Here is a 26,391-nt window from a genome sequence, read left to right as displayed (position 1 = left end):
GAGGTACTAGTAACGATATTTATTCATTGTACTTTGATCTACCATTTACAATACAAAAATACCATCGATTAATTTTATATGCAAATGATTTTAAGACAGAAGAGGAAGAGTTTTCAAATACCTTTTAAAACGAGATCTAGATCATCTAGAATCTAATATTTTAATAAAATAATATCCATATATTAGGGTGTCCCAAAAGTCTACGTAAATTTGTGGGACCAGGCGGTGGAAATGAGAACCAAACTGATTTAATAACTGAATCACGTTTATTTTCGTTAAAACATCTTTTAAAATCAATTTATGTTTGAGCACAACTACATTTTGCCTCCTCCATTCATCGAGTCCATTATATAATGTTTACAGTGGCTGTAACCATAGTAACAAATTTTTCAGATGATAATAGAAACAAAACACTGGAACGATGTTAATATCTACTGTACAGCCAGTTTTCAAACTGGAATTAAATCATAAAGTCACACCAAATATAGTGACTATTGCTAAATATGACGGAACACACCCTTGCCTAACTGCTTCCGCCGGATATGACAAAGTTGGTACCTACTTTGAATCATATATTATTTTATACCTACATTAAGTATATTTAAGTTTTTACCTATACTTTTAGTAATATGATCTGCAACCTGTCTTAGTCCAGATTCTTCCCACTCCACCATGCGCCATTGGATAAGTAATGACGCAGATGCTTTAGGTCTCATCGTGATTGTTTACAATACCTACAATAAGTAGGTATAGCTATACAAACCAACTTGCTACTTCCATTTTATACATATTTGTAGATAATCATCCACCACCCTCACAGCGGAGTCATAAGTGGAAGAGCGCAGAGGTCCGAAGCGCACGGGGAGGTTTCCGAACTGAATCTGAGCCAAGCCGTCATAGCACTGGCGGCTGGGCCCCTCAAGCCTGACTGCAATAGAGACATGCTTTTGATTGGATCACCTTCACAGATTTTGGGTAAGTATCTAGAGTCAAGTTCCAGTAGTAAGTACCTAACTACCTACCTCTACCACCTCAGTGATAGTCGGGATGAATATTTCAGCATTCTTAAACTAAGGTAACTACTGTACTTACAGCTTCTTAACGTAGCTAATAGATATAGGTACACTTATGAACCTTATCATTATCAGCCTAAAAATGAATGGCTAGAGGCTTGTGAATTTGTCGAGGTACAAAAGTGTACTTAGAGCTACTATTACGAAGCCAACTCTACCATACCTACGTCTGAGGAGACCTTCTATGCAAACATTAGGTACCGACGTCACTTATCTATCTATGTAATATAAAGCTACCCTCTCATATATGTATAGTGGAAACTTGTAAAAGGCCTTTTACTGCTCATTCTTTTGTTATATCATAAAATTGTGGTGTAAGTTTTCCCAAAATAAAATAAATAAATATCTATACTTACCTACTTATTATCCTGTATATTCCACACAGCATACGATGTGCACGACAACGCAGACTTGTTCTTCAAAGAGGCTGCCGACGGCGTGAACGTGATAGTAGCCGGCACATTCGGCAAGCACGCGGAGACACTGGCCATAGTGGGTGGCAACAGCTCCGTGCTCGGCCTCACGTGGCAGGGGAATGAGGTCTTCTGGAATGTCGTCAGCGGGAAAGTGTGTTCTATGCTCTGTTTTGACTTCGATAAGGATGGGGAGAATGAGGTAGGTAAATTTTTAATTGGAATAGTTTGGTGAAGAAATTTTTATTGAACAATAAATTAATTAACTTATACGTAAAATTGAATGGCATCTAATTTTATTAACATACAATTATTTACATAATTTACAATTACAAACTAAACTACTTATATATTATACAAACTAAACCTATGTACATAACTAAAACTATATGTAGAAGAACTATATGTATAGTTATTATTTCCCTCATAAATTTTTAATTTGGTTTTTAGATGATGATGATGTCACCTTTACCTACCCGTAATAACATACAGTAAGCTATAAGCCGTTTTTTTAATAGAAATTTTCAGTCAGACCTCCTTATGCTGAAGGCCTAGCACGGGGTGCGATACGCGCATGTACCAAAAGTTTTCCGTCGCACTCACTCTCGAAGCCGCGCGATGTGATGTGAGTGAGCGCGACGTAAAACTTTTGTCATGTCTTACACCCCGTGCTAGGCCTTCTGGTTTACTTAAATACCTACGCTACTCAACACTATACTGACCCTAAAACCCTCTTTCCAGCTGCTTCTAGGCTGTGAGGACTCGTACATCCGAGTTTTAAAGAACAACCAGTTCGTCCTGGAGCTGGCGGAGACGGGCCCGGTGCTGAGCCTGGCGCAGGTGTCGGACGTGCGGTTCGCGTACGGACTGGGGAACGGCACCATCGGGATCTATGAGGAGGGGATACGCTTGTGGCGGGTGAAGGTAGGTAGAACCATGATGATCTCTCCTAACCGTGTTCGGTTAACGTAACTGCGAGCTTCTCTCATGTGCTCTCTGCATGGTGGCTATACAATATGGTGGCATGTAGTCTCTGTAGAACCATATCCATGTAGATAGAGAACGGAACCAAATAAGTGCATACAGTGCAGTGAGATCGAACCTGAGCCTTCTTCGTATCGTAGCGAGCCTATTTTCGGCATTTATCTACCATTGTGTGAACGATTTTGATGAGCCCTCCCCATGGATAGTGGTTATACTTGTCTAAGGCCCTCCCCTCCCCCGAGAAAATCAAGATATACTTATATGAAAAGATAACTCTAAAGTTTGATGTGCTTTTCTGCTTGGACTAAGTATACAGACATTCATTTTATAGCTACGCCTATGGACTCTTCTTTCCATGTCTTCTATAAAGTGTCTTACATAACCTTATCCCCAGTCGAAACAAAACGCGCTATCCCTCCAATGGTCGGGCGACTCCCTAGCCTGCTGCTGGAGCAACGGGCGCGTGGACTGGCGCGACGGCGGCTCGGGGCGGGTGCTGCGGCGCGTGCAGATGAGGGCCGCCGCCGCCGCCATGTTGCTGGCTGACTACCGCTCTGTGGGCGCGCCGGATCTGGTCTGTGTGTCGGATAAGGGCGAAGGTGGGCTGGAGTAACTATTAGATATTTTTTTTATTGCACAATAAGGTCTGCTAAAAGCATTGACTAGCTTGGGTGATGAGGAGTAAGTACCTATGATATGATGGTCCATGAGATGAAGTTGATTTTGGTAGTTAAGAGTATTTTACAGAATTATGATTGTGAATAATGTCAAATAGCTATTGCGTGTTTTGTACTGGGAGCACTCAGCACCATAACTATCTATTTCAGGGTTAGGTGCCAAAGCACTTATACCTACTTACTAGATGAAAATTACAATAAAGTCTGCTATTTCCAGTGCTCGGCTTCCCCCCATACCAAGAAGCCACGGGGTTCAACGCTTCATCTAAAACCAAATTACCCTCCGAAGAAGACCGGCTGGCCATCACTGAACTCTTCAACCGGAAGCAGGCGCTGCTGGTGGAACTGCAGCACTACGAGGCCAACGCGGCGGGCGCGCAGGGCCTGAGCAGTCTGGAGCGCGAGGCCACCGCCATGCCCACTAACACCAGGCTGCATGTCGGTGTTACTACGTTGCTGCCTGAGGTAGGGCGTTGTAAAGTGATCTTATGAGCTCTATTAGGTACTCGGAGTCACTCTCAGAGACCAGAGATTGTTAGAATTTGGGTTACCTACGGTTAATGAGCCAGCCACATCTGTCTTTTAACCCATATTTGATGGGGTTTGCGTGTTTACTCTGTTCGGTGTAGCGATGATGTAGTGTCTAACAAAGAACTTTACTCCGGCGATGTCTACCCGGCTAAAACTGAAGACTATCTGTTACATTCATATTACGTGAAGCATATCATCACACTCACTATCTAGATCCTCTCATACACAGGGTGTCCTAGACCTATCAGTCTCAACGAACAACGACACGATAGTCCGTGCGGCATTAGTCCTGGCCGAGGGAGTGTTCAGCTCGGGGGAGACGATGGCGTGTCACCCGGCGAGTGCGCGCTTACGGAGCCACCTGCAGGTCGCGTTGAGGCCACCGAGGGATGTGCCCATTGATGTTCATATTAAGGTGTGGTTCAAAATATACTTTCATACATAACATCTAGATTAGAATCTAAGGTACCTATACCTAGTTATTATTTCCCTCATAAAGTAACTAAAGAGGATATCAAATAAAATAATTTCTTAATGTGCTCCAAATCATTGTGTGACTAGACTGACTAGCACTATTTGGCATAGGTATATTTTACATGTATTTATATTCTAAGTATAGCTTTCTTTTTAGTAATTAATTGCATAGTATATATTGTGTTCACAGGCTTTAGTTGGATATGCAGACAGTGAGCAATTCCACATATTTGAGCTGACCAAGCAACTCCCGAGATTCTGCATGTACACCCTGGTGGCTCCAAGTACCTCCAGGCCACAGCTGGACAGCTATGTCACTTTCCACATCACTGAGAGAGTGCAGAGGATATGCATCTGGATCAACCAGAATTTCCTTCTAGAAGAAGAGGTCCAGGTTGATACCGAGGAGACCAAAGAGCTCCATGTCGGCTTCAACTGTCTGAGAGATAAAGGAAAACTGTACATGGACTTTGAATCAGATGGGCAAGTCAAGATTTCTACACCAGATATAAGATTAGCTGGCGATTTGATTCAGAGCTTGGCTATTTATCTCAATTTGATAGACTTGCAGGTAAGATTAGTTTACAGATACAATCAAAGACAAGTATACTTAAATAATTACTTATATTCATTAAAAAATTAAAGTTTACTTAAAATAATTACAACATCAGAATGTAATACAAATCTCAGATTCACTGACCGTAAAGTTCCACAAAGCCAACTCCTTTGATTGGGTTGAAGAAGAACATGTTATTATGTGGGGGCTCCTTCTGGCTGACGGCTTTCACTACCTCTTGTCCAATGACACCCCCAACCACTGCGGCTGCACCCGAGACTACTCCAAACACATCTGTGAGCAAGGAGTTACTGACAAAGCCTGCGGGCAGAGACAGTTCCTTCACAAGTTCATCCCTCATTTTAAACAGTACTTCTGTGTCAGCTTTCCTCTGGGCGGGCTCAGGGTTCCTGTTGTATTCATCTCGGAAGCGAGAAAGGATCTTCATGACGAAGTACGAGGGGTCTCCGCGGCGCAGTCGCGAGCGCAGCTCAGGTTTGGACCAATCAGCGGACAGAGCGTTTTGTAGCGGCACATAGATGGCGCGTCGCTTCACAGTGATGGAGACAGTTTCTCTGGCAGTTTTCTCTTCGTCATCAGGGCCGCGCTTCACGGCCTTGTGCTGCACGATCTCCTCCGAGTACTCGTGGTCGACGAGGTCTGCAAACATGTAGCCGAACATGCCCCACACGTCGCCGCAAAGGAATTTCTTGTTGTTGTCCCGACAGACATTGTTTATGCGCTCCAGTTGCTCCTGCTTCAGCCCGGTCGCGCACACGATGTCGAATTGAGCGAAGAAGCTGTCGGGCAACTCGTCAACGCCTTTAGTTTCAGCAGATATGTCCACCATAGGGTTCAATGCCCGCGCTCTTTGCAGGGAAGCTTCAGCTCTGTTCTCTCCGATTTTGTCCGGAGGGGTTAAGAATTGCGAGTAAAGGTCCACTTCTTTCAGCTTTTCATGGTCTTGCAGAACAACACTCTTTACTCCCGACAGAATTATATTTTTCGCTGTTTCAGCACCAAGACCGTTGAGGCCGATGATTAATACTTTGGATGCTCGTAGCCGCTTCTGTGATTCAAGGCCCCAGAGACGAATCTGACGATCGTACTGTTCAGCCTCTGCCTCAGAAAGCTCCACGTCGTTGTTTTCAACCATTTTTTATGTATTTATGTACAAAATAGCAAAAATTCGGTACAAATCAAGTACAAATACGGTTTGACAGTACCACGCCGGCCAAAACAATGACGCGACGCCATTTTGAAATTTAGTGTTGTTCATTAATCGATTATGTTTATTTTAGCCGAAAGTTTCGATAATTTACTTTTCACAGCATTTATTAACCATAGACAAATTTTTGTTACTTCTTAATAAAGAGAAGCAAAGGTCTTTGAGTCGGACACAGAGAAATGTTATTATACTGAGGTATAAAACAGCTTGGCAAAACGCGCGAATATTTAAATTTTATTTCACAGTCTACAGCAAATTTTCCGGATGCTGAACAGAAACTTCGTGATGAGATGGCATATGCGTCTGAAGTAGGAGAAATGAGGTCACGTTTGGCTGCAGAAACGGCAGAGAGAGCTCAGCTTATTACAGCCTTGTTACCGGCAGCTCAAGACGCGTCCAATCATGACTTGTAAGATATCAAAATATACCTATTGGTTGATTATATGATAATTATGTGTCTCATATGGTCTCATTATATTATACAATATTACCTAATTAACAAAATCAATTATTTGCAGGAAAGAAATGATAAACAGATACAAAGAGGTGATTATGCTGAATGAAGAACTCCTTACAGGATGCCACATTCGCCGTTCTGCACAGGAACAAGCAGTTTCCCAACTAAAAAGTTTGCACACAATCTTACAGCAGGCGGCAAGACTTCGAGGTTTGTAACTTTAATTTGGAGACTTTGGGAAACCCATTTTAAATACTATAATATTTTAGTTATTAACATTATTTGCGATTTAATTTCTTGTAATGTTTTGTTTTAGTTGGCAAATACAGTAAAGCGGTTGTAGCGGCCAGCAGAAAAGCTGTGAAGGACAATAATATCGACGCGCTCATAAAAGTTCTGCAAGTTGGAGATTCATAATAAAATTAAACAGAAGTAGAGAAAAATATTTTATATTTTTATCACAATCACAAATTTAAAATGTCACTTAAATTTAATAATTAATTAACAATTTATATGAAGTCGAGTCGTTACAAAAATACTGAAATTAAAAACAATGCACTATAAATAAATTAAACTTTTTTGTACTTTACCTATTCATGATTCTGAGATTTCAACCCTAACGTACAGCTAGAATGCCAAACGATACATTCTTCACTTACGGCACCTCATAACAAATTCCAACATAAACCAAAATCACACACAAATCTGCCGAGTAGCGTAATGCACGTCATCCGCACTGACATTCAGCAGTAATCTCGGCTCGGCGGCCCTAGGCTCCAGCAGCAGCAGTCTAGACGCGGCTAGACGCGCGCAGATAGCCTGCGCCTGCGCCGGCGTGGGCGCGCGGACGTGCTGCGCGGAGCGGTACGGACGTCCGTCGAGGGCCACGATGGCGGCGGCGGCTTGCAGCGCGCGCGAGAGGGTTGTCTCGTCTGTGCCGGTTCTTTCCACCTGTGAGAGTAATTATTGGGGGCTTAATTGGGATGTTTGTGATGGATAGAGCCCTGGCTAAGAGTAGAAACCAATTATTTATTTTTTCTCTATGGTAGAAACGGTTTTTTATTGGGCTGGCAGCCCTACTCACGCCCATGGGAAAGCTACTTGGGCCCCTATAATGAATTTCTTGTCAAACTGTATAGCTATAACTTTTTATATTTGTGTTTACGTTTACTTCCCTTTTCACTGCTCGAAGAGTGAAAAAAACTAGGTGGCCCATTATAGATACATTTTAATTAAATGTACTATACCTCACTAGCAACAGCCCTCAACAACAGCCTCTCAGCGGCCGAGCACCTGCGTATGGCAGCCACGCTGGCGCCCGCCGCCGCCTCGGCCAGCGCTCGCTGCACCTCGGCCAGCCCCGCCGCTGACCCAGGGCCAGCTAGCTCCACTGCTCGCGCGCATAGGGCTAGTGCGCGGCGCGCGTCGCCTGATACCGCTGCTACTTTACTGTGGGTGGAGGGTTATATTGGTTTACTTTAAGTTTCATTTAAATTGTAGGCATTTATTAGAAATAATAATGTTAGGAAATGAGCGGAATGGGGACATTACAAGAAGAAGGTTAGGCTAAAAGTATGCATAATGATAGGCTAGTTATTTTAAAGCACATCAAGTAAGCATAAGGAATAGGCAATTCATATTTAATTTATCTCTTCTTGGTGCCCTGGGTGTATCGTTCTTATATGACTAAAAGTTACGTCATTCGAAGAGGCTCCTTTTGCACCCTTTTCCTTTCACCATTTATCAGATCTCTCTGGAGCTCTTGCAAATTTCGCGGGCAAAAGCAGTTAGTAAAATAGTGCCAAGAACTAACCGTGCAATAAGCTGCTGCGCATCAGCCGACACGTTGGCGGCGGCGAGGCGCGTGGCCACGATGTGTTGTAGTTGCGTGTGCGTGTAGGGAGGGAACGTGAGCCGAGTGAGGCCGAGGCGGGACGCCACGCGCGCCGCTGTGGGGAGATTGTGGTTATTGGTTTGTAGAAATGGTAAGTACGTAGGTATATAAAAAAAAATAACAAACACTCACGCCTTGTACTAATGTACTCCCTTGCGGGGTAAGCAAAGGTGCATTGCTGCACCCACTTTTCGCCAGTGTTGTGTTAGTCCCAATGTAATAGGGGGCGGGCCTATTGCCATGGTAAGTACGTATGTAGTTATATTTACTTGTTTATTTAGTCCCCTTTTCGGAGTTTGGAACCTAAACGTTTTTAAGCAAAGGGTCAAACCAACTTATTTAGTCCCCGTGGCGGAATTAGGTGCCTGAGAGTAGCGTGAAATTCATCATCATAAGAATAGACACCGACAGGTAGCCAATGTAAGCTTAGACGGTATTGGTGTAGTTTAGACGATTACGAATTGATGATGAAAAAGTTTTTTTATCACTTCAGACCTAACGTGCCGCCGACTGTACTTACCTAGCGCGCGCTCGGGCAGGTCCATAGTGTTGGCGACGGCGAGTACAGTCAGCCGCGCGGAGCCGTGCGCCGCCCACTCCATCACGCTGTACAGCACGTCCTGCCGCCGGGTGCACAGCGCGTCCAGCTGGAACGTGCCGGCGAGTGTACTTTAGTTAAGATGTACGGGAATAGATGAAGGGCGTTGTCGTTAGGTAGTTGAAAAATTATTTCCCAATATTACCTACATTGGTATTTTGGTATATTCAAAATAACACCAGAGCGGTAAGCAGGGTGCACACACATCATAAATAAAACCCTTAAATTATGAATTGTATTACAGCGTAACAAAAACATTTGTCTCAATTTAGTGAGTGATATAGCTAATTTATACAAGGGTTGCAATAGTGGTAATTTTCTCAAATAGCAAGTAAAACTAAATTTGTACAGAATGAGCTTTTCCCCTTCGGCTAATTATACCACTTAGCAACACCCTGTATAAGAAAGAGACAATATATCTGATGCCACTAACCTCATCAACCAGCAGTACGGTGGGCGCGCGCCTCGGCCCGGGGTTGGTGAACCGCTTCTCCAGCAGACTGCACGCCTGCTCCCACGCCACCGTCTTACCTGGAACCATAAAGATCATTGTGATAATAATATAGTAAAATCTCTTATGGTCATCATAACAGGGAATTCCTTTAAACTGCTGTCCAAAAGTTTAGTGGTAGGCGGTTGCTGTTAGGAATATGGTCGGCTAATTTCAACTACTGTTGAATATTGAGTTCTAATGTTAACCAACAGAGGTGGAATCTGCAAGCAGCCGTATCAGTTGGCAGATCAATTCGCCGAAGAACTGACTGGTAGACGATTTTCAAATGGACACCAGCACCACCATCACATAACATAAGTGTATCGTTTGACAGCGTTTGGACGGACGTAGCTAGGTCGGTGCAAACCGACGTCACAATGAGAGTGAACGATTTATGGGTGATGATTATTTGTGTTGTAAATTACAACGCAGGTAAATAAGGGAAGTTATGTACAAAATATCTTACCAGTAAGCTGCTTATACACCTGCACATACGCCTGCCTGGGCTCGGCTATCCTCATGCCGTTGACCTCCACCAGTTGGAACTGCGGCAGGCCCGCCTCCTCACTGAGCAGGTGCAGGGACGCGCAGACTGTGGCCGTCTTGCCCGTGCCGGGGACGCCGGATATGTACATGCAGCTGGGGGAGGTAATGGAGAGATTAGATTAATGATTAGGTAGCTTTTCCCGCGAGCTTCGTCTTTCCCGTGAGAATTTTGGGATGAAAATTAGCCAATGTGTTAATCTAGGATAATAGAATAGCCTATGTGTTAGTCTAGGATGTCAACTTATTAGAACCATCCATAAATACATAAAAAAGCCTTTTTATCTCATCATTTTTCATTTTATAATTATAAATGTAAAAGTTTTCAGTCCAGTCAGCTGAACACCTGTTCGCTTAGGTCTAGCAGTGGATGGTTGTTGGCATAGAATAAGATGTAGGTGGTTGGCTAATGATTCAACTGCAATACTGACCCACTGGTGCCATCCAGCAGCTTGCTTCTCACAAATGACAATATTTCTTCCATCTGCTGTTCTCTTCCTGGCAAGGATTTGTTTTGTTTGGCATAATCTGAAAGCATGTAAAAGAAATAGTTAAAGTTGGACATTAGTACAATATTTTTTGTAAGTTTCTTCTGACATAAGTAGTACTTACTGATAACCTTTTCAACTGAATGTGCTCTCGTTCTTAAGGAGGGGGTAAGTTGGCTTGTCATGATCTTACGGGACACACTCTTGGGAGTTTTAGTTCCCGGTGTGGCGCGAGGGGTCCGGGCAGTCTTTGGCGTCCGTGGAGTGCAAGGGGCTTTCGGAGTCTGTAGTATTGGCTTGAAGTCATCATCACTACTACTCATGATCCGTTTCCGCACTGATTTAGTAGGAGTTCTCTTCACAGGTGACATTTCTTCTTCATAATAATGTGCTGGCATCTTTGTGGTCCTCCCAGACCTTGTTGAATGAGTTTCCTTCTCACTTTCAAATACTAAAGTAGTCTTTGGTGTTTCCTCTAATCTTTTGTTCACTGGAGCCTTTCTTTTAGGTGTAGTTGGAATATGTTCTCTGATGATCAATGTCGGGAGTTCATCATCAGAATTCTCTTCCAATTCCATTGAAATGATATCAGCTATGTTCTCCCTTCCAATCGTCTTAGAGGTTCTTTGGGCTTCTGGAGCTTTCTTTGGAGTAGTTTTTGGTGTAGCTTTTTTAGGGGAGGCCTTTTCTTTGTCGGCCAGTATGGCTCTTTTCAGTAGTAATTTAGTGCCTTCAGTTTTGCTTATGCTCCAGTTTTTCTGTTCTGAAATAGACACTCTGCTCATTCTTTTGACTAAGCTGCTGGGGGTTTTAGGGGTGCCGGTTCTGGATTGGCTGTCGGGTCTTCTTGGGGTTCTGAGTAACTCAATGGCTTTCCTCTCTTCCTCCATGACGGGCTCAATGTTGAACTTCCTCTTGCTGACAGCAGTGAGTCGGTAGCGGCAGACATAGTTATACTGTTTGGACTCCTCATCCTGCACTGACTCTGGGTCGATGGAGGTGAATGTCAGTGTGATGCCGCACACCTTGTAGAATGTTTCAATTGACACATCAGTGTCAAATGGACGGTGATCTTCAATTACCTATAAAAGTTGTAAAATTTAATTTTCTCCTTTATGAAAACAAAATTTATTTTCAGAGCCAATCAAATCCATTAGTCAAACAATGAAGAACTATTATTTAAAACAGTTACCTCTTTAGGCGAAAATGCTATAGCATCCATGTTGTTAAAACAGCTGGTGGGCAGGTCGGCCGGCCGCGAGTACCACTGCACCTTGGCCCTGAACGGGTCGCTCTTCTTCTCCCTGTTCTCGTACAGCGCGAGGATCCTGGCGGCGTCGCAGCCCTCCTCCGCGTCCGGTTCCGCCGCGTCCGCGTTGGACACCAGCACGAAATCGCCCACTGATGCTATCAAGTTCTTGAACTTGAATTTTCTGTAAATTTTGCAATGGTATAGCGTTGAATCGTATGTTTTTCATTGGGTTCATTGATAAACTACCATATAAGACCTAATAATGAAAGATAGTTTACTTAGTTGAGTTAAAAACTATTTAAGACAGGAATGAAAACTTACTCGTAGTAGTAAACATTGTGAGAGCCAATTTGATCTGTATTTACACATTCACTAAGCCAACTAACCGCGTCAGGTAACGTTTTTCGTGGCATTGTAATATTTATATAGAAGTATCCCGCTGTTGAACAATTAAATGCGATAATTTGGCATAAGATAACAGTAAAAGTTTTAGGTTACCCAACGAAAAACAACACAAACTGTTGACTTTGCGTTTTCGCGCGCATTTTAAGTGTATATGTCAAATAGTGATGACAACCGATTTTTATCGAATAAATGGAACCAGTCTTTTAAACCGAGATTTCCTCAAAATAAGAACTTGTGTAAACAATAAAATCGATTGTAGAGCACCTCTATGCACATAAGATATTCTGTGAACCGGAAATTTTGAGCTAGCTGTCAAAATTTTCTCTGTGTTTCTCTATGTCTGTGTCTGTGAAGCGCGGAAAATCAAACAAAAGTTTATTTGGTATTTAATTATTAATTTTGACCGTAATCTAACTATAATCATTTATGAAAAGGATGGCAGCTCTTAGGAAATATATCGGTAAGTTTATACATATTTTTACATGCTAGATAAATTTATAATAAAATATAACCTGTGAAAACTAACTTCACCATATTTTTTACAGATATTGGGGCCAATCTAACCGATGATATGTATCAGGGTGTTTATCATGGCTCTAAAAAGCATGCCCCTGACCTGGACATTGTATTGAAGCGCAGCTGGGCAGCAGGAATGGATAAAATGATCATTACCGGTGGCAGTTTGGAAGATAGCAAAAAAGCCATTGAGTTATCTAAAAGTGACTGTAAGTAGTATGTGAAATAAAAAAAATAAACCTTAACCATCCAAAATCAAATCACGACCCTTAATTATTGTCATAATAGTTTATATACTTATTTTATTGTATTCCTGTGATCTTAATTTATTTACTTTGTTTTATCAGCAAGGCTATTCTCAACGGTGGGCTGTCATCCCACAAGATGCACAGAGTTTGTATCCAATCCAGAGTCTTACTTGTCAGGACTTAGGGAGTTGATCAGTGAAAACTTGGACAAAGTGGTGGCAATAGGAGAATGTGGCTTAGATTATGAAAGGCTTCAATTTTGTGAGAAAAACACACAACTTAAGTAAGTATCAGGTATTTATAATGGTTCCCTAAACAAAAAGTTTGACTGAGCAAGGAGCTAAGATTCAATTTTCCAGCTACCTGTCTTAAGGTCTACAGCCCTGCAGCCTAGAGGAAGTTCCAAACTTCACTTGCCTATTTCTGGTTGCAGTCGTCGAAATATAACAGGCCTGTTTGGACAGCTCCAAAATGTATGATGATGAAAAATCAATACAATAAGTTACTTTTAGTGCTTTAAAAGTTCTTTTTTCTTTCGGCCGTTAAATAATAAGCCAGATTATGTGTCTTTTTATGTATTTCATCAAGTAAATAAAGAGTAAATCACAAATTTGTGTAGCTGTCCAAACAGGCCTATTATATTTCGATGACTGTAGAAGAAGTCACAGTCAGACTCAAACACTTGCTTACCCTATTGGTCAACTGTTCTTATAAGGCTGGCTCATGTCCACTTCAGCTAGCAGATTTTAAATTAATAATTTAAAAAAATATATAATTTTAATTTACATTTACAGATACTTTGAACATCAGCTACAATTAAGCAAAGAGTTCAACCTGCCCCTCTTCCTGCACTGCCGGGCGGCTGCCGACGACCTGGTGGAGATACTGGAGCGGAACAAGGATCTGGTGGTGGGGGGCGTGGTGCACTCCTTTGACGGTAGTCAGGATGCTTTAGACAAGATCCTCAGGCTTGGCATGTATATTGGTATTAATGGATGGTAAGGGCAGCAGCCACCTCTTATATTTCCATTCTGAGTTTAAGTTATAAATGGAAACTGCATTTATTTGTTTTTCAAATAGTCTATGTATTTTATTACATACTGCAAGCCTACTGCTGGGCAAATACCTCGCCTCACAGTCAGCTCCATAGTCAATAATAAGTACCTTATGAAACTGATACTCATTAAGTCATTATAATTCTATTCTGTTAGCAGTTACCAAGTCCATGCAAGGCAAAAAAGTGCATATAGACTGACAAAGCTCATCATACTAGTTATACCATTTACAGTCTAATAGATAAGCATCCTGTCAAGCATAATAAATACCCCTACAAATTACAGCTCACTAAGGACCCAAGAGAATTTGGAAGTGGCGGCCAGAATACCTCAAGACCGGCTCATGATAGAGACAGACTGCCCGTGGTGTGAGGTGAAGCCGACGCACCCCGGCTACCCCCACGTCGCCACCAAGATGCCCACAGTAAAGAAAGAGAAATACCAGATAGAGTCCAATAGCCAGGTCAAAGGGAGGAATGAACCTGTCAATATTGTGTAAGTGTGGCGGCTACATGGGTTCGTTATTGAGGTCGATAAACTCGTGCGCCGTATTTATGCCTAAACGCGATACAGTGAGGTTTGTGTATGTCGATAACGAACCCGTGCAGTGCTGAATATATTTTTCTCGTTAGAGTATGTGCATAATATGTTCCTTGGTCACTAATTAGAATTTAGATATAAATAAGACTGCCTAAATATTAAGTGATATTTTTATGGCGAAAACTTTCGATCCATACTCATAATCTATTTCAATTGTTCTAGGCAAGTGTTGGAGATATTAGCAGCCATAAGGAAAGAGAACATCGATGAGTTAGCTGATGCGATCTATAATAATACAAATAAACTGTTTTTCTGTAAATAAGGAAATGTATAATTAAAAGACCATGATAAATCACTAACAATATTTATTGTGACTCCTTACAATAGCTATTCTCCATACAACATTTAATAGCTAAACCTCAAAGAAAATGGAATTAGACCACAAGATTTCAGTAAAAAATATGTATATAAATAACCTGTGAAGTAAATTCAAGTGTAAAGTAATTTTGAAAACAATCATGCGTGTATATTCAAAGTTCTCAATTCATTATAAATATAAATCCCACATTGCAATTAATAATAAACAAACACACACATTCATTAAAATTATTGATATGATTTGCAAAAAATGCGGCAAAAATTAAATAAATTTGCCAAATGCCTATTGCGGAATGTAAAAGGTTATCCAAGATTATTGGCACACAAGATCGTGATAATACTTTCAATAAGCTACAGTGAAGGTAATTTCCACTTTGGACTAACTAAAGAACTGTGTCTTATCTCTTTCACAAAGCGTGACAGCTAGTCAAACCATGGGTTTCTTTCGAAAATTTGCACCATCTCTTTTATTCCACAAAGAAATGAAAGAGATGGTAACTAAGTGATTAGAATACAACATTATGGAATGTGCAACACTGTAACAATGCCTAGCCAATTAAATGCATTTTAAATTGTTGCTTGCGTTTTGAGAGACCATAATATCCTAACATGTCATGGTATAATATGAAGTGCTTACGAAAATGCAATACCATCAGAATGTGAGAATTTAGAATACAACTATGTTCGTTGTCTAGATCTTGAAGTACATTCAATAGAAAACATGTTAAGAAATGGGCTACAAAGCGATATGGGATGGTTTAACTATAACAATTATAATATACAATACATAAAACATAAATTAACTGTTTTAAAATAATCACTTGGAGACAATAGGTCGATATGTCACAACAAACATAATTATTTTCCAGTAGGTAATCTAATAAGATCTTAATAAATATTTACACAAAATATAAGAACTCTTTAGGTACAAAAAGCCAGCATTTGTAGAAACCATATCAAAATACAACCCAAACAATAGCAATGTTGTGATTTTGGACTTTGGACAAGATGGAGTTAGAGCTATGACTGATGGAAATTGTAAAACGACTTCAAATAATCAATTTGTTAACAGACAGAGCCTTAGTGCTATTGTTTTAAGGCCGACAATGGTCTGTTAATAATGAAAATTTAACATTTAGACTAAAATACAATGATGATGGAAGTAACTGGCGGCCGTATTATTAGTAACAATACACATTTATGTAGCTATGGTGGGTTCAAATTGTCGAGACAGTTGTACGTAATATTAAATCACAGATCAATGTAGTTAATCTCAAAACATGATTCTATTCACTAATCCTTACATAGGTTCCGAACTAACATGAAGGAAATAAAAAAGATGACGATAATAAATAATAGGAATTTATGAAGAAAAAATATGCCGAATGATAGAGATCGTGTCCTCTAGTGCCAGTAACTCACACCATCTGTTTGTTAGAAGTCAAAAATGTGGGCGTTGTACAAAACTGTGCGAAGAGTTCAAGGTATCTCCGAGTACACGTTGACTTGCTGCCGCAGCCACAGGTAGTACGACGACACGTGGTCCCTGGTCACGTTCAGGGCTGACTCCGTCTTGTTCTGAAGGATTTCTGGGGCCCACTCGCCTCTGTAAATACAAAATAGTGTAACGTATTTTTTTTTAAAGCCTTTACTGTGGAATTCTCTCATCTAGTTAGATATGAAGCTGTATAGTTATGATTGTGGCTGTGAGTAGTGATATTATTCCTAGCTAAACATCACATTCTATACAAATTAATATAACTTAAAATAATAACATAGCAAATAAATACTCACACAAACACTTTCGTCTTCAAATACTCGGTCGAAATATGGTAGTATTCACAGGAATGCTTCTTGACAAACGCCCACCCAGACGCAGTGTAACCCTGCACATTTTCGATGAACCCTGGAGCGTACTGGTCTATCGTTGACACCACAACCGGTGTCTTCAGCGCTATATACTCCTTGACATTTTCGTATAATACTCCTGTTTTCTTCGCTCCGACTATGAAGACATCTCTGGCTAGTTCCGCGTAGGGTTTGGTGAACTCTACGGTCTTGGTGTAGTATATGGGCGTGTTGGTCTCGAGCCAGATGTACCCGCGGGCTGACGTGGACAGGGTCTTCTGCCACGCGAACTGAGTGTGCTCTAGGAGTCCCACGTCCTTGAGGAGACGGCCAGTAGTGCTCTCTGTGGATTTGAAAAAGAAAGGTTGGGTTATATAGAAACTCAGGACCAGGAAATCGTTATTTATTCATTAATTCATTGACGGTTTGTCAGTTTGAAGCGTCCGTAGTCGAGCGGGCCTCAGTGATCGTAACTGATCGCTGAGGTTAAGCAACAACTGACACGGTCAGCCATTGGATGGGTGACCAATTTCAAGTGGTGCTTTTCTGGACGCTTCCGTGCTTCGGACGGCACGTTAAGCCGTGGGTCCCGGTTGCTGCTTCGGCAGCAGTCGTTAAGCCTAGTCAGAGGCCTTTGGGCGGCTTGAAAACATCTGACAGTCGGGTTGCCCACTTACCCGACAACTCTCTCAGCATAAGCTTGCTTGTGTTGGGGTCCACCAACCCGCACTTGGCCAGCGTGGTGGACTAGGCCTAAATCCTCCCTTCATTGGAAGGAGACCCGTGCCCCAGCAGTGGGGACGTAATGGGTCGTGATGAATTGTCAGTTTGACAACAAACATAAGTGGAGCTACTTATGAAGCTGATCATACCATAACATTCTAAATGGTTTTATTGACCAGATTACATTTGAATTTACAACAAAGTCCCACATCCACCCATAAACATAGTGCCTTATCAGCTTGACTCTGTCACCAATAATTCAAATAGGTACCTACACTTCCTATCTTTAGGTTAAAGTAATTATTAAGCCATCTGTACTTTTCCAAACAGACCTTATCAGTGAGTTTAATATATGTAGGTACTCTTAAATTAGTATTGTATTGGAATATTCTGGTAATACTCTGAAACATTGTATTGTATGGAGACTTTCATATTAGATTCTAAGTAAAGTAAGATTGGTATTCTACATACTTATAGAGCACTTTCTTGCAAAACAAAGAAAACTGCAATCGTGGGAATACTTTAATCTCCAACTTGGTAATTTGACCTTTGGGTTTGAGATATGAAGTTCGTTTTATCAGATATGTGTCACCTTTATGAAAATATTATTACCAAGTGTTTGTTAATAACCCCTGATTGAAGGCATTAAGTGCCACCTAGCTTGTTTTGAACCAAGACTGTCGTATTTTACTTGCATGAAGCTGTATAAAATGGTAGCGCCCAAAGAATTCAGCTGCAAACTGTTTTATTCTCACTATTAAAAAATATGTATCCTAACAATCGGGAGTGTATTGGAAACATACAACATCTCAAGACAACTGCATATAGGTAAAGTCAGTTCACACTGGACCCTTTCCATGTACTGTATCTCCCTCACTTCTCATGTAGACAACAGACACAAATTTGGGCCTACCTTAATAATATGTTAAAGAAATAAATCATAAACTTACTAGGGAAGTTTCCGTTGACTCTTGACACGTCATAGCTGATGAGTCCCACAATGGCCAGCAGCAGGAACAGGCTGGCTCCGACCCACGGGAATCTCCTTGTGCTGGTCATTCTGTCGAGGATATCCTGGAATAAAGGGTTTAGATATCAACATCTATTGTGATTATGAATGATTGGACCATTCTCATTTAAAAATGTGTGCAGGGCAGAAGTAACACATTAGTACATTGTGTAATTTGTTTATAGGATATGTAATTAGTTAAGTAATAATTAAATTACATAACTGTGATGAAGAATGACACAACTATGAGTAGGATCATATACCTAAAAACCTATTTAACCATACCAATCATGATCAAATATGTAAGTATGCAAATTTACAATAATAAGAGGAAAACTAAGCAACTAATGGCCGAGCCCAACATAATTGGAGAGACTAAAGCTGCAAGACTCCGCTGGCTCGGGCACGTAGAAAGAATGGGAGAGGATCGGGCGGCTAGGATGGCATACGAAGCGCGACCCGTTGGGCGTAGGCCAGTCGGTCGCCCCAAGTATCGCTGGAGAGATGAGGTGGAGAAGGATCTGCGTGAGCTCAAAGCGGACAACTGGCGAGAACTTGCGCAGAACAGAGAGAAGTGGCGTCTTTTGGTAGCGGAGGCCAAGATCCACTTCGGGTCAACGAGCCATCGAGAGTGAGTGAGTGAGTGAGTAAGCAACTAACAAACCTTCCTATGCTTCTATTTAATTTGAATAACAGGTTTATTATGGTTACAATAGGTAACTTTACTAACACTTCTAAAGGTGCGGTCACACATACAGTGTAAGTTTTTTACAGAAATGTGTTCCGAGAGCAACTTTGTAGTTCCTATTCTGAACTTACAAAATAATCACAAATCCAAATTGAATTGGTAAGCAGAGGTGAGTGGAGTAGAGAGATTTGTATATCTTTTTCTTTTGACTTTTGCATTTAAAATTGATAAGTGGCTTTTATTTATAGTAGGTAAACTGTTAATCTTTGGAACTCTGAAATAAAATTCCCCCAACATAAAATAGTTGAAATTGTGTCTGATATCCAAGCAATCAAGTGGTTAAAACTACATGATATAGATTTCAAACATATTTTTTTGGGTTTTTAATATCAATAAAATATTCAACAGTTTCCCAAAAGCAAAATATGACCTATTTAGTTATAATATGAGACATGATTTTACTCAATTTTACAATGTAAAAGCTCATCAGGTCAATAACAGGTTGACCCATCTACAAGTGTCAAGGATCATAGTTTATGCCCTTGACGTGCCAGTTCGTAAGGGTCATCTTTTGTACCAAAACCTATTGCATTTACGGGCTTTATCAATACTAGAGATAAAACGTTTTTAGAAGCATTCTCTCCCACATAGTGACTATAGCGGATGTAACACATAAGATTTACAGTTACGTTCCACGAATACGCACTTTCGAACATCTACAAATAAAAGTGGTTTTTCTTGTTTCACTCAGCGCCTATTGCGCGTTTCTTTCAAGCACATCAGGTAGTTTTTACTCTAAAACAGCCCTTCGAGCCTTTTGTATAAACATGCACACGGAACACTAAGGAAATATAACACAAGGGCGATGACTAGGGTAAAAGTACTAGTAACTGGCAGTTTAAGCGACTAGCAACACAAAAAAATATATTAAAAATAAAGTATTGGCCTGATTTAAGCACTGGTAGGCTTGAATTACTGGCAATAAGATGACGAACAATTATAGGCATAAATGGTAAAGATATATGATTAATATTCGATTTTAATGAAGTTTATATCCACTACCCCCAAAAAACCTAGTAACTGGCAGTAAAAATTAGTAACTGTCACATGATGTTTCAGTAACTGGCACCTTTTGAAAAATCATGCAATTAGGTCAATAAGTACTCTAAAATCAATAATATAATTGATATTAGGTAATGTACAATTACCTGTCTAGGTTCTGTACCGGTAAGACTCAAAATCACCGTTGTAATGGTCGACTTCTACGACAAAATGACAGTACAAGTATGCGACGAATCGTGGGTCCATATGAATGCAACAAATCGAGAAACCCTTGGATTTGGAAACGGAAATGGAGAAAGCAAATGCTTGTGGACCTTGATGTATTCATTCAGCAGCTTGAGAGAAGTGACCTGGCTAAGTTGAAGAGTGCTGACGGTAGTATAGTTGCCTCTAAGCTGAAATTTCTTGCGGAAATTGAAGGTTTCTACGGCTTTCAGCTTCACATGCTCTGGGTAAAGACAGAATTAGTACAGCTCTTCTGAAAACTATAACTATCCTCGAACAGCTTCAAAAGCTCTTTAACCAATTTTGTTTATAAGTCATGTTTTCAAGCTGTTTTATAAGGTCATCACGAACCGTGTTTCTATCAAGTTCTTCAAGGACTATAAGAAAGCCTTTGATTCTATTTAGACCTGGACAGTTCTGGAATTCCCTCGTTGTAACATGCATAGCGGCCTTAATGCAGCAACAGTAGGTATATTATGTCTACCTTGGACAGTCTATTCGACTAGGCAGAAGGAACTTAGAAAACGAAGCTGTAAAGTGCATAAAACAAAATGTTACTGGATTGGACTGCATAGGGGAAGATTTGTCAAATTTTCACATAAATGCCTGAAGGCAAAGGTCTTCAGTCAATGCGTCTTACTGGTGATGACGTATGGATCATAGACGTGGACACTGACAGTTAGACTGGTCCACCGATTCAAAATCGATCAGCGGGCATTGGAAAGATTGGTGGTTCTTTGAAGGACCATATCAGAAATAAGGTAATCCGTAAGAGAACTTGAGTAACCGATATAGCTCTTAAATTCTGTATGCTTAAGTGGCATTAAGCCGGCCATAGCTGCCGAAGAACCGATGACCAGTGGGGCAAACGCGCTCTAGAGTGGAGACCACGAACATGCAAGGGTAGCGGCGGATACCTTCGGGGCAGCTGGACCAACGACCTTATAAAGCTGACCGGTAGTGGCTGGATGAGGAAGGTCGAGAACAGAGTGCAGTGTCACTGCTGGTGAGAAGTCCAGCAGTGGACAATTACTGTAGATTGCCTTGATTTTAGTAATTTTTCTGAAAAGAAACATGAAAGAAATGTTTACCGCACCAGTAAGTGCCAGTTATTGGTGCGTAAAAAAAATGTATGCAGATTAGTAACTGGCAGCCCCGTGCCAGTTATTGAAACAAAGCTGCCTAGACACTGGGGGTTTTTACAGTGCACTTTAAATCGTATTTTCTGTCGATAGAAGGTATAAAATAGCTTAAAATCAAAAAACCCAAAATATTAGTAACTGGCAGGGGGGTGCCAGTTACTAAGTGAAGATATAAATTACATTTCAGTAACTAGCACCCTCAAATATAACTCAAAAGCAACTAAAATCACAGTGAATCGGGCCATTATGATATTGTTTAGACCTTCCCCTACTTCCTTGTTATTGTCACACTATCAAAAAATTATTTATTTTCGCGAAAACAGGCCATACAAATTTTGGTGTCTCCTTAAGAAAAATTTAACGCACGTGCATTTTTTTGGCGATCTTCGCCGCTTTGACTGAGATAATTTCCAGCGCCGGAAAATACCCACCTAGCGACGTAAAATTAAACTATAATATCAATGAATAATTGGAGATTGCTGTAAACACATCAAAGATGGTCTTACTATATCCAAAAGCTTAATATATTTAGTTTTATAGTCAACGTGCCAGTTACTGACACATGCCAGTTATACCACGATTTACCCTACATAAAAAAATATAATTTATCAATTTATTTATACAGCATACCTAAGTATTTTAACGACGAGAATGTAATGAAAATCGAAACGATTTTATAATTTTTTACGGGACGAATAAAAATGTCGTCACGACTCGCACGTCTCCATTCGCAAACTGACAGTTAGGGCTAATGTTGCCACATTCAAAATATATAATTTGCGTATCCCACGACGACGACGAGATTGATGCACCACAGATTTCTGGGGTGCATCAATCTTGTCAATATATCCATATTCCAACTACCGTTAGAAATTATTATGATTTTATTATATGAATACGGAGGAATTTAGTTATTTTTCCAAAAAACTAATATTATAATGCCATATATTCTTCGTCGATTCAGTTTTATCGATTATAACTTTTTTAGTGAGGCAACCATTAAAAAAATACAGTAGGGATAATAGGGTTGTACAATTTTGGAAGGTAAAAAACCGGTAAAGTTGAAAATATATCCCGTTATTCCAGTATAACTAAAATTAATAACGGCAAACGGGGCAACGGTTAGTACACTGGGTAGGATGCAGACGGTTTCGATGCTGACGGGGGGCAGATATTTGCCAAATAGATGAATGATGAGAGATAGGATCTCCTATCTTAGCTTGGACGACTCCAAAATAGGCGTCTAAATTACATTGGAACTAAAATGGGTTTTACATTGTACTTGTGCCTACCCCAAAAGGGAGTGCTTTATAGTTTATAGTACCTAAGCTACCTACCTACAAGACAAGACGTGTAATATCTATGTTTATGAAACTTATAATATTTAATTATCGATGAGTAATAATATTTAATTCAAAAGAAGAAAAGGAAATTAACGAATAGATGGGGAAAATACCTGGCATGACTTGTTGGCTTTTACAACAGTTTCATCTTTCTTCTTTCCTTTAAGCGCTTCTACGCTGACCTCCTTGTACTGGAGTACTGTTGCTTTCAGAGACTTCTGTTTTAGTTTCGGACTCACTTCTTCCCAATTATTGCCTAGAAAAGAAATTTAGCTTTATGAAACTGTATGGTTAGAGTATTATAAATAAAAAGTAAAGCATAGTCAAATGTCCCTTACTAATATAATCCAATAAGGTTGCGGATTGTTTGCAGCACTTGTGGAACAGCTGTCTCCAGGTGGCATTGCAGGAGTCGTCCTTCGCCAGACAGTCCACTAAGCTCTGCACTATCACCTTGTTGTATGAGTCTAAAGTGTTTCCACTGAGGTATTGGTTCGGAAGCTTTTTCATTAATTGGTTGAAGGTCACTTGGAGCTTATTCGATGCATCTTTGAACACTATATCCTGTGGAGAATAATAAATAAATATGTGTTATTGAAAAAAACCGACTTCAAAAAACCACCAAAAAGTAAGAAATAATTTAAGGTTTAGACCAATCCTAGGTGACAGTACAAATACCTAAGCAGGAACTGTTCTTTTTTATGTTGGTGCGGTGACAACGTAATCTGAAGAAATATGGCACCAACTTCAAAAAAGAACAGTACCTGCTTAGGTATTTGTACTGTCACCTAGGATTGGTCTAAACCTAATTAGGTGAGAGTAGGTAAATTAGAGATGTACACTTCAGTACCCGTATCATGAAAATTCGAGCTAACGAATAGAATCGAATGCGAGTGCGACTACTGTCAACTTGACAGCACTTTCGAACACTTTTTACCTTTCGAATGAGTTTCGAAAAGAATGACCACAGAGTACATAATATTATTCTGACAATGACCTATGGAATGATAGCTGTCAAACTTTCGCAAATCTATACACCGCCATTTTTTTGTTGACAGGTTGACAGCACTTTCGAATAGACTATCGAAAAGAATATGCTGCGGTTTTTCGTGATACGGGTACTGATTGCTTGCCGTGAAAGAGGGTTGTTACAGTATCAAGATGAACTCTGGGATAGACCAAAGCAGATGTTAAATAATGGACGTAGCTGGTGGTTGGATGAGGAAGACAAGTCTAGAATGTGGTTGATTGTTAATTGGGAGATAGGTGCCATTACATACCAATAAATTATAATATACATATATTTATATGAACTTTTCTTACCTTAAATTTACTTAATTGCTCAATAAGGTCACTTGACTGGTCTTTAGGAAGACTTATGCGTTTACTATTAACCAAATCTAGCATGGCGAAAAACTTTTCATGGCTCACTTTATTGTTTTCCATTTTGGGGTTTCGCTCAATTATTTTACCTAAATATGTAATTATATACTTGGTGTAGTTCTTCAGATCAATGATTGGGAAGAAGATTTCTTGCCAAACTGAAACAAGAATAAATATATAAGTATGTAGGTATTATTATTTACTCATACCATGGCCAATGAATGTAATAAATGACCTAGTACAAATGATTTTTTTTATAAACCTTTAACTAATTTTAATTTTGCAAAATTGTACCTTTAATATTGTGGAAATAGAAAAAAAATCATTAGTTTGCACTTACAAAATAGAACCAGAACTACCAACTAAATACACTAATGATGTATGTACTGAAACTACTGAAGAGATTTCACCTAGTTCTGGTTATCAGCAGGCATATACCTAGCATTATCTATAACCTTCATGTGTCACAAACAACTGATATGGAAGATGAATCTTTGAGGGTGCAATGACTTAAAATGTGCTTAAAACTCAAATGAAATGAAAAAATATTGTTTGATAAGGATACTATAGTTATTGTAAATGCAAAAACATCTATTTATGTGCTACGTAAATTTATGGTGATAGATAAAAATCTGAGATTGCATTACTATGACCTAGTTTTACATACTAGGTAAGTGATCCGTGCCCATACCCATACATGATTCTCTAGGTAATAAAAACAACTAAGTAAGCTTATTTGTAACTATGTTAAAATAAAATTTACCTTGCAATCCAATGCCAAAATCAATATTGCCTCCTTGGCCAAGAGCCCAGAGCAGAGATAGCCCAATAGGGGGCCTATTCTGATAGGAGTTCCTGAGGCTAGCACTCTTAGAAATAGAAGCAACACAAAACTCTGGATATTCCAATGCCAGCATTTGTAGTAGAATTCTGTGTCCATTCACTAACTGGCCTGTGAACAAAAAAAAGGAAAACACTATTTTACTTTCTATTTTTCATTGGTGGTTGTAAGAACTTATTTTACTTCACTTAGCATAAGGTAGGTAAGAAACTCAGTTATGTATTACTAGTAAGTACCTTCTTTTACTTATGATAAAAATACAATAGCTTATATAATGCTTAATAGCAGAACTAATTGGATCAGGTTTGTGCAATTCATGCCTAAAATATGCCATTACTGACACAATTAACATTCTAAAACACCAATGTACAAACCTCTACTCATGTCATTTGCTAAGGCAGTAAGAGAGACATCAAAGAACAACTGAGCATTAGACTTTCCGGCACTGTCTAGAACACTCTTCAGCTGGGTCCTCAGCTCTGGTGGGACCACACATGTGGGGTACTTGGCTGGCTGGTTGGGAAACGTAGGGTCTTCCACTTCTATCTGGATCTTGCTGTTAAGGAAACCAGCTACCTCCTTCAGCCACACTAGAGGGGCATTCGAGAAGCGGACCTTGTTGGTAGTTATCACAGTTGCCAGCTCTGTAGGATCCACCTGTAATTGTAATGGATTTAGTCAAGGTATTGAAAAGATCTACATCTACAGTATTTGTTTTAAATTTACGAATATTACGTATAAAATTATAGATTTGATAGCAGAAGAAGATGATTAGCTAAGTGTAGAAGGAGTCTTACTAGTTGGAGGGCCGCTTCTATAGTCTTTGGTGGTTTTGGTTTCTCAGCCGCTTTTTTTTCAGCAAGTTTCCTCTTTTTTTCGCTGTCCTTCTTTTTAGGTTTGCTATCATCAATTTCCATGCCCGCGTAGAATGACTTCACCGGCGCCGATTGTGGAGCTATAAGCAAGCATGAATAAAACATAAGATTTTATACAGAAAACATGAAAAAGCAGCAGCAAAAGTGTACACGTACCGCCGTCGTCAACTTTCATTCCATTTTTCGGCGACTTTTTCTCCTCGTCTTTTGGTGGCTTTACCTTCCCATTTTGAGGTTTCTTGCTCTTTCCCACAACTTCCCATTGACCGCTAGACATATCGAGATAGTTTATTAAATAAAACACTTTTTAGTAAATAAAGCGAAAGCGATAGGTTACACGTCAAATTTGACTTGCTTACAAAACCATAACAAATGTCATAAAACCGACGCTTCTCATTGGTCGATAGCTTCCACCTCGACCAAACGTGGCAAAAGTGATGCACTATGTC

The 26,391-nt window shown here is 40.1% G+C and overlaps 5 protein-coding genes across 5 annotated transcripts; 2 read left to right on the top strand and 3 right to left on the bottom strand.

Moving 5' to 3' along the window:
* Nucleotides 1-364: 364 nt before the first annotated feature.
* Nucleotides 365-6,892, top strand: LOC105391980 (Bardet-Biedl syndrome 2 protein homolog). The gene is made up of 11 exons (XM_038106105.2): nucleotides 365-550; nucleotides 798-975; nucleotides 1,459-1,688; nucleotides 2,228-2,410; nucleotides 2,865-3,069; nucleotides 3,365-3,612; nucleotides 3,908-4,093; nucleotides 4,343-4,723; nucleotides 6,182-6,345; nucleotides 6,455-6,603; nucleotides 6,710-6,892. Exons 1-11 carry the CDS (start codon nucleotides 422-424, stop codon nucleotides 6,808-6,810), a joined length of 2,154 nt encoding a protein of 717 aa, XP_037962033.2. The 5' UTR covers nucleotides 365-421; the 3' UTR covers nucleotides 6,811-6,892.
* Nucleotides 4,760-5,960, bottom strand: LOC119690570 (SUMO-activating enzyme subunit 1). The gene has a single exon (XM_038106106.2). It carries the CDS (start codon nucleotides 5,862-5,864, stop codon nucleotides 4,845-4,847), a length of 1,020 nt encoding a protein of 339 aa, XP_037962034.1. The 5' UTR covers nucleotides 5,865-5,960; the 3' UTR covers nucleotides 4,760-4,844.
* A 6-nt stretch (nucleotides 6,893-6,898) lies between the features above and the next one.
* Nucleotides 6,899-12,203, bottom strand: LOC105391992 (origin recognition complex subunit 1). Its single transcript, XM_038106104.2, has 10 exons — nucleotides 11,983-12,203; nucleotides 11,602-11,842; nucleotides 10,534-11,491; nucleotides 10,353-10,449; nucleotides 9,845-10,017; nucleotides 9,319-9,416; nucleotides 8,808-8,934; nucleotides 8,207-8,342; nucleotides 7,641-7,842; nucleotides 6,899-7,344 (listed from the first exon to the last, which is right to left on the bottom strand). Exons 1-10 carry the CDS (start codon nucleotides 12,072-12,074, stop codon nucleotides 7,087-7,089), a joined length of 2,382 nt encoding a protein of 793 aa, XP_037962032.2. The 5' UTR covers nucleotides 12,075-12,203; the 3' UTR covers nucleotides 6,899-7,086.
* Nucleotides 12,204-12,405: 202 nt separating this feature from the next.
* Nucleotides 12,406-14,780, top strand: LOC105391977 (deoxyribonuclease TATDN1). Its single transcript, XM_011563557.3, has 6 exons — nucleotides 12,406-12,526; nucleotides 12,612-12,791; nucleotides 12,930-13,113; nucleotides 13,625-13,828; nucleotides 14,171-14,380; nucleotides 14,648-14,780. The coding sequence occupies exons 1-6, from the start codon at nucleotides 12,493-12,495 to the stop codon at nucleotides 14,745-14,747; spliced, it is 912 nt and encodes a 303-aa protein (XP_011561859.3). The 5' UTR covers nucleotides 12,406-12,492; the 3' UTR covers nucleotides 14,748-14,780.
* On the bottom strand, nucleotides 14,774-26,310 carry LOC105391979 (transmembrane protein 214). The gene is made up of 10 exons (XM_011563558.3): nucleotides 26,099-26,310; nucleotides 25,865-26,022; nucleotides 25,442-25,724; nucleotides 24,990-25,178; nucleotides 24,167-24,384; nucleotides 23,182-23,407; nucleotides 22,957-23,099; nucleotides 18,325-18,448; nucleotides 16,598-16,994; nucleotides 14,774-16,409 (listed from the first exon to the last, which is right to left on the bottom strand). The coding sequence occupies exons 1-10, from the start codon at nucleotides 26,217-26,219 to the stop codon at nucleotides 16,283-16,285; spliced, it is 1,986 nt and encodes a 661-aa protein (XP_011561860.3). The 5' UTR covers nucleotides 26,220-26,310; the 3' UTR covers nucleotides 14,774-16,282.
* Between the last annotated feature and the right edge of the window lie 81 nt (nucleotides 26,311-26,391).

The sequence above is a fragment of the Plutella xylostella genome, chromosome 19, assembly GCF_932276165.1.
Source record: "Plutella xylostella chromosome 19, ilPluXylo3.1, whole genome shotgun sequence".
Taxonomy (NCBI): domain Eukaryota; kingdom Metazoa; phylum Arthropoda; class Insecta; order Lepidoptera; family Plutellidae; genus Plutella; species Plutella xylostella.
Note: the sequence above shows the minus strand (reverse complement) of the source record. Positions and strands in the feature narration are given on the sequence as shown.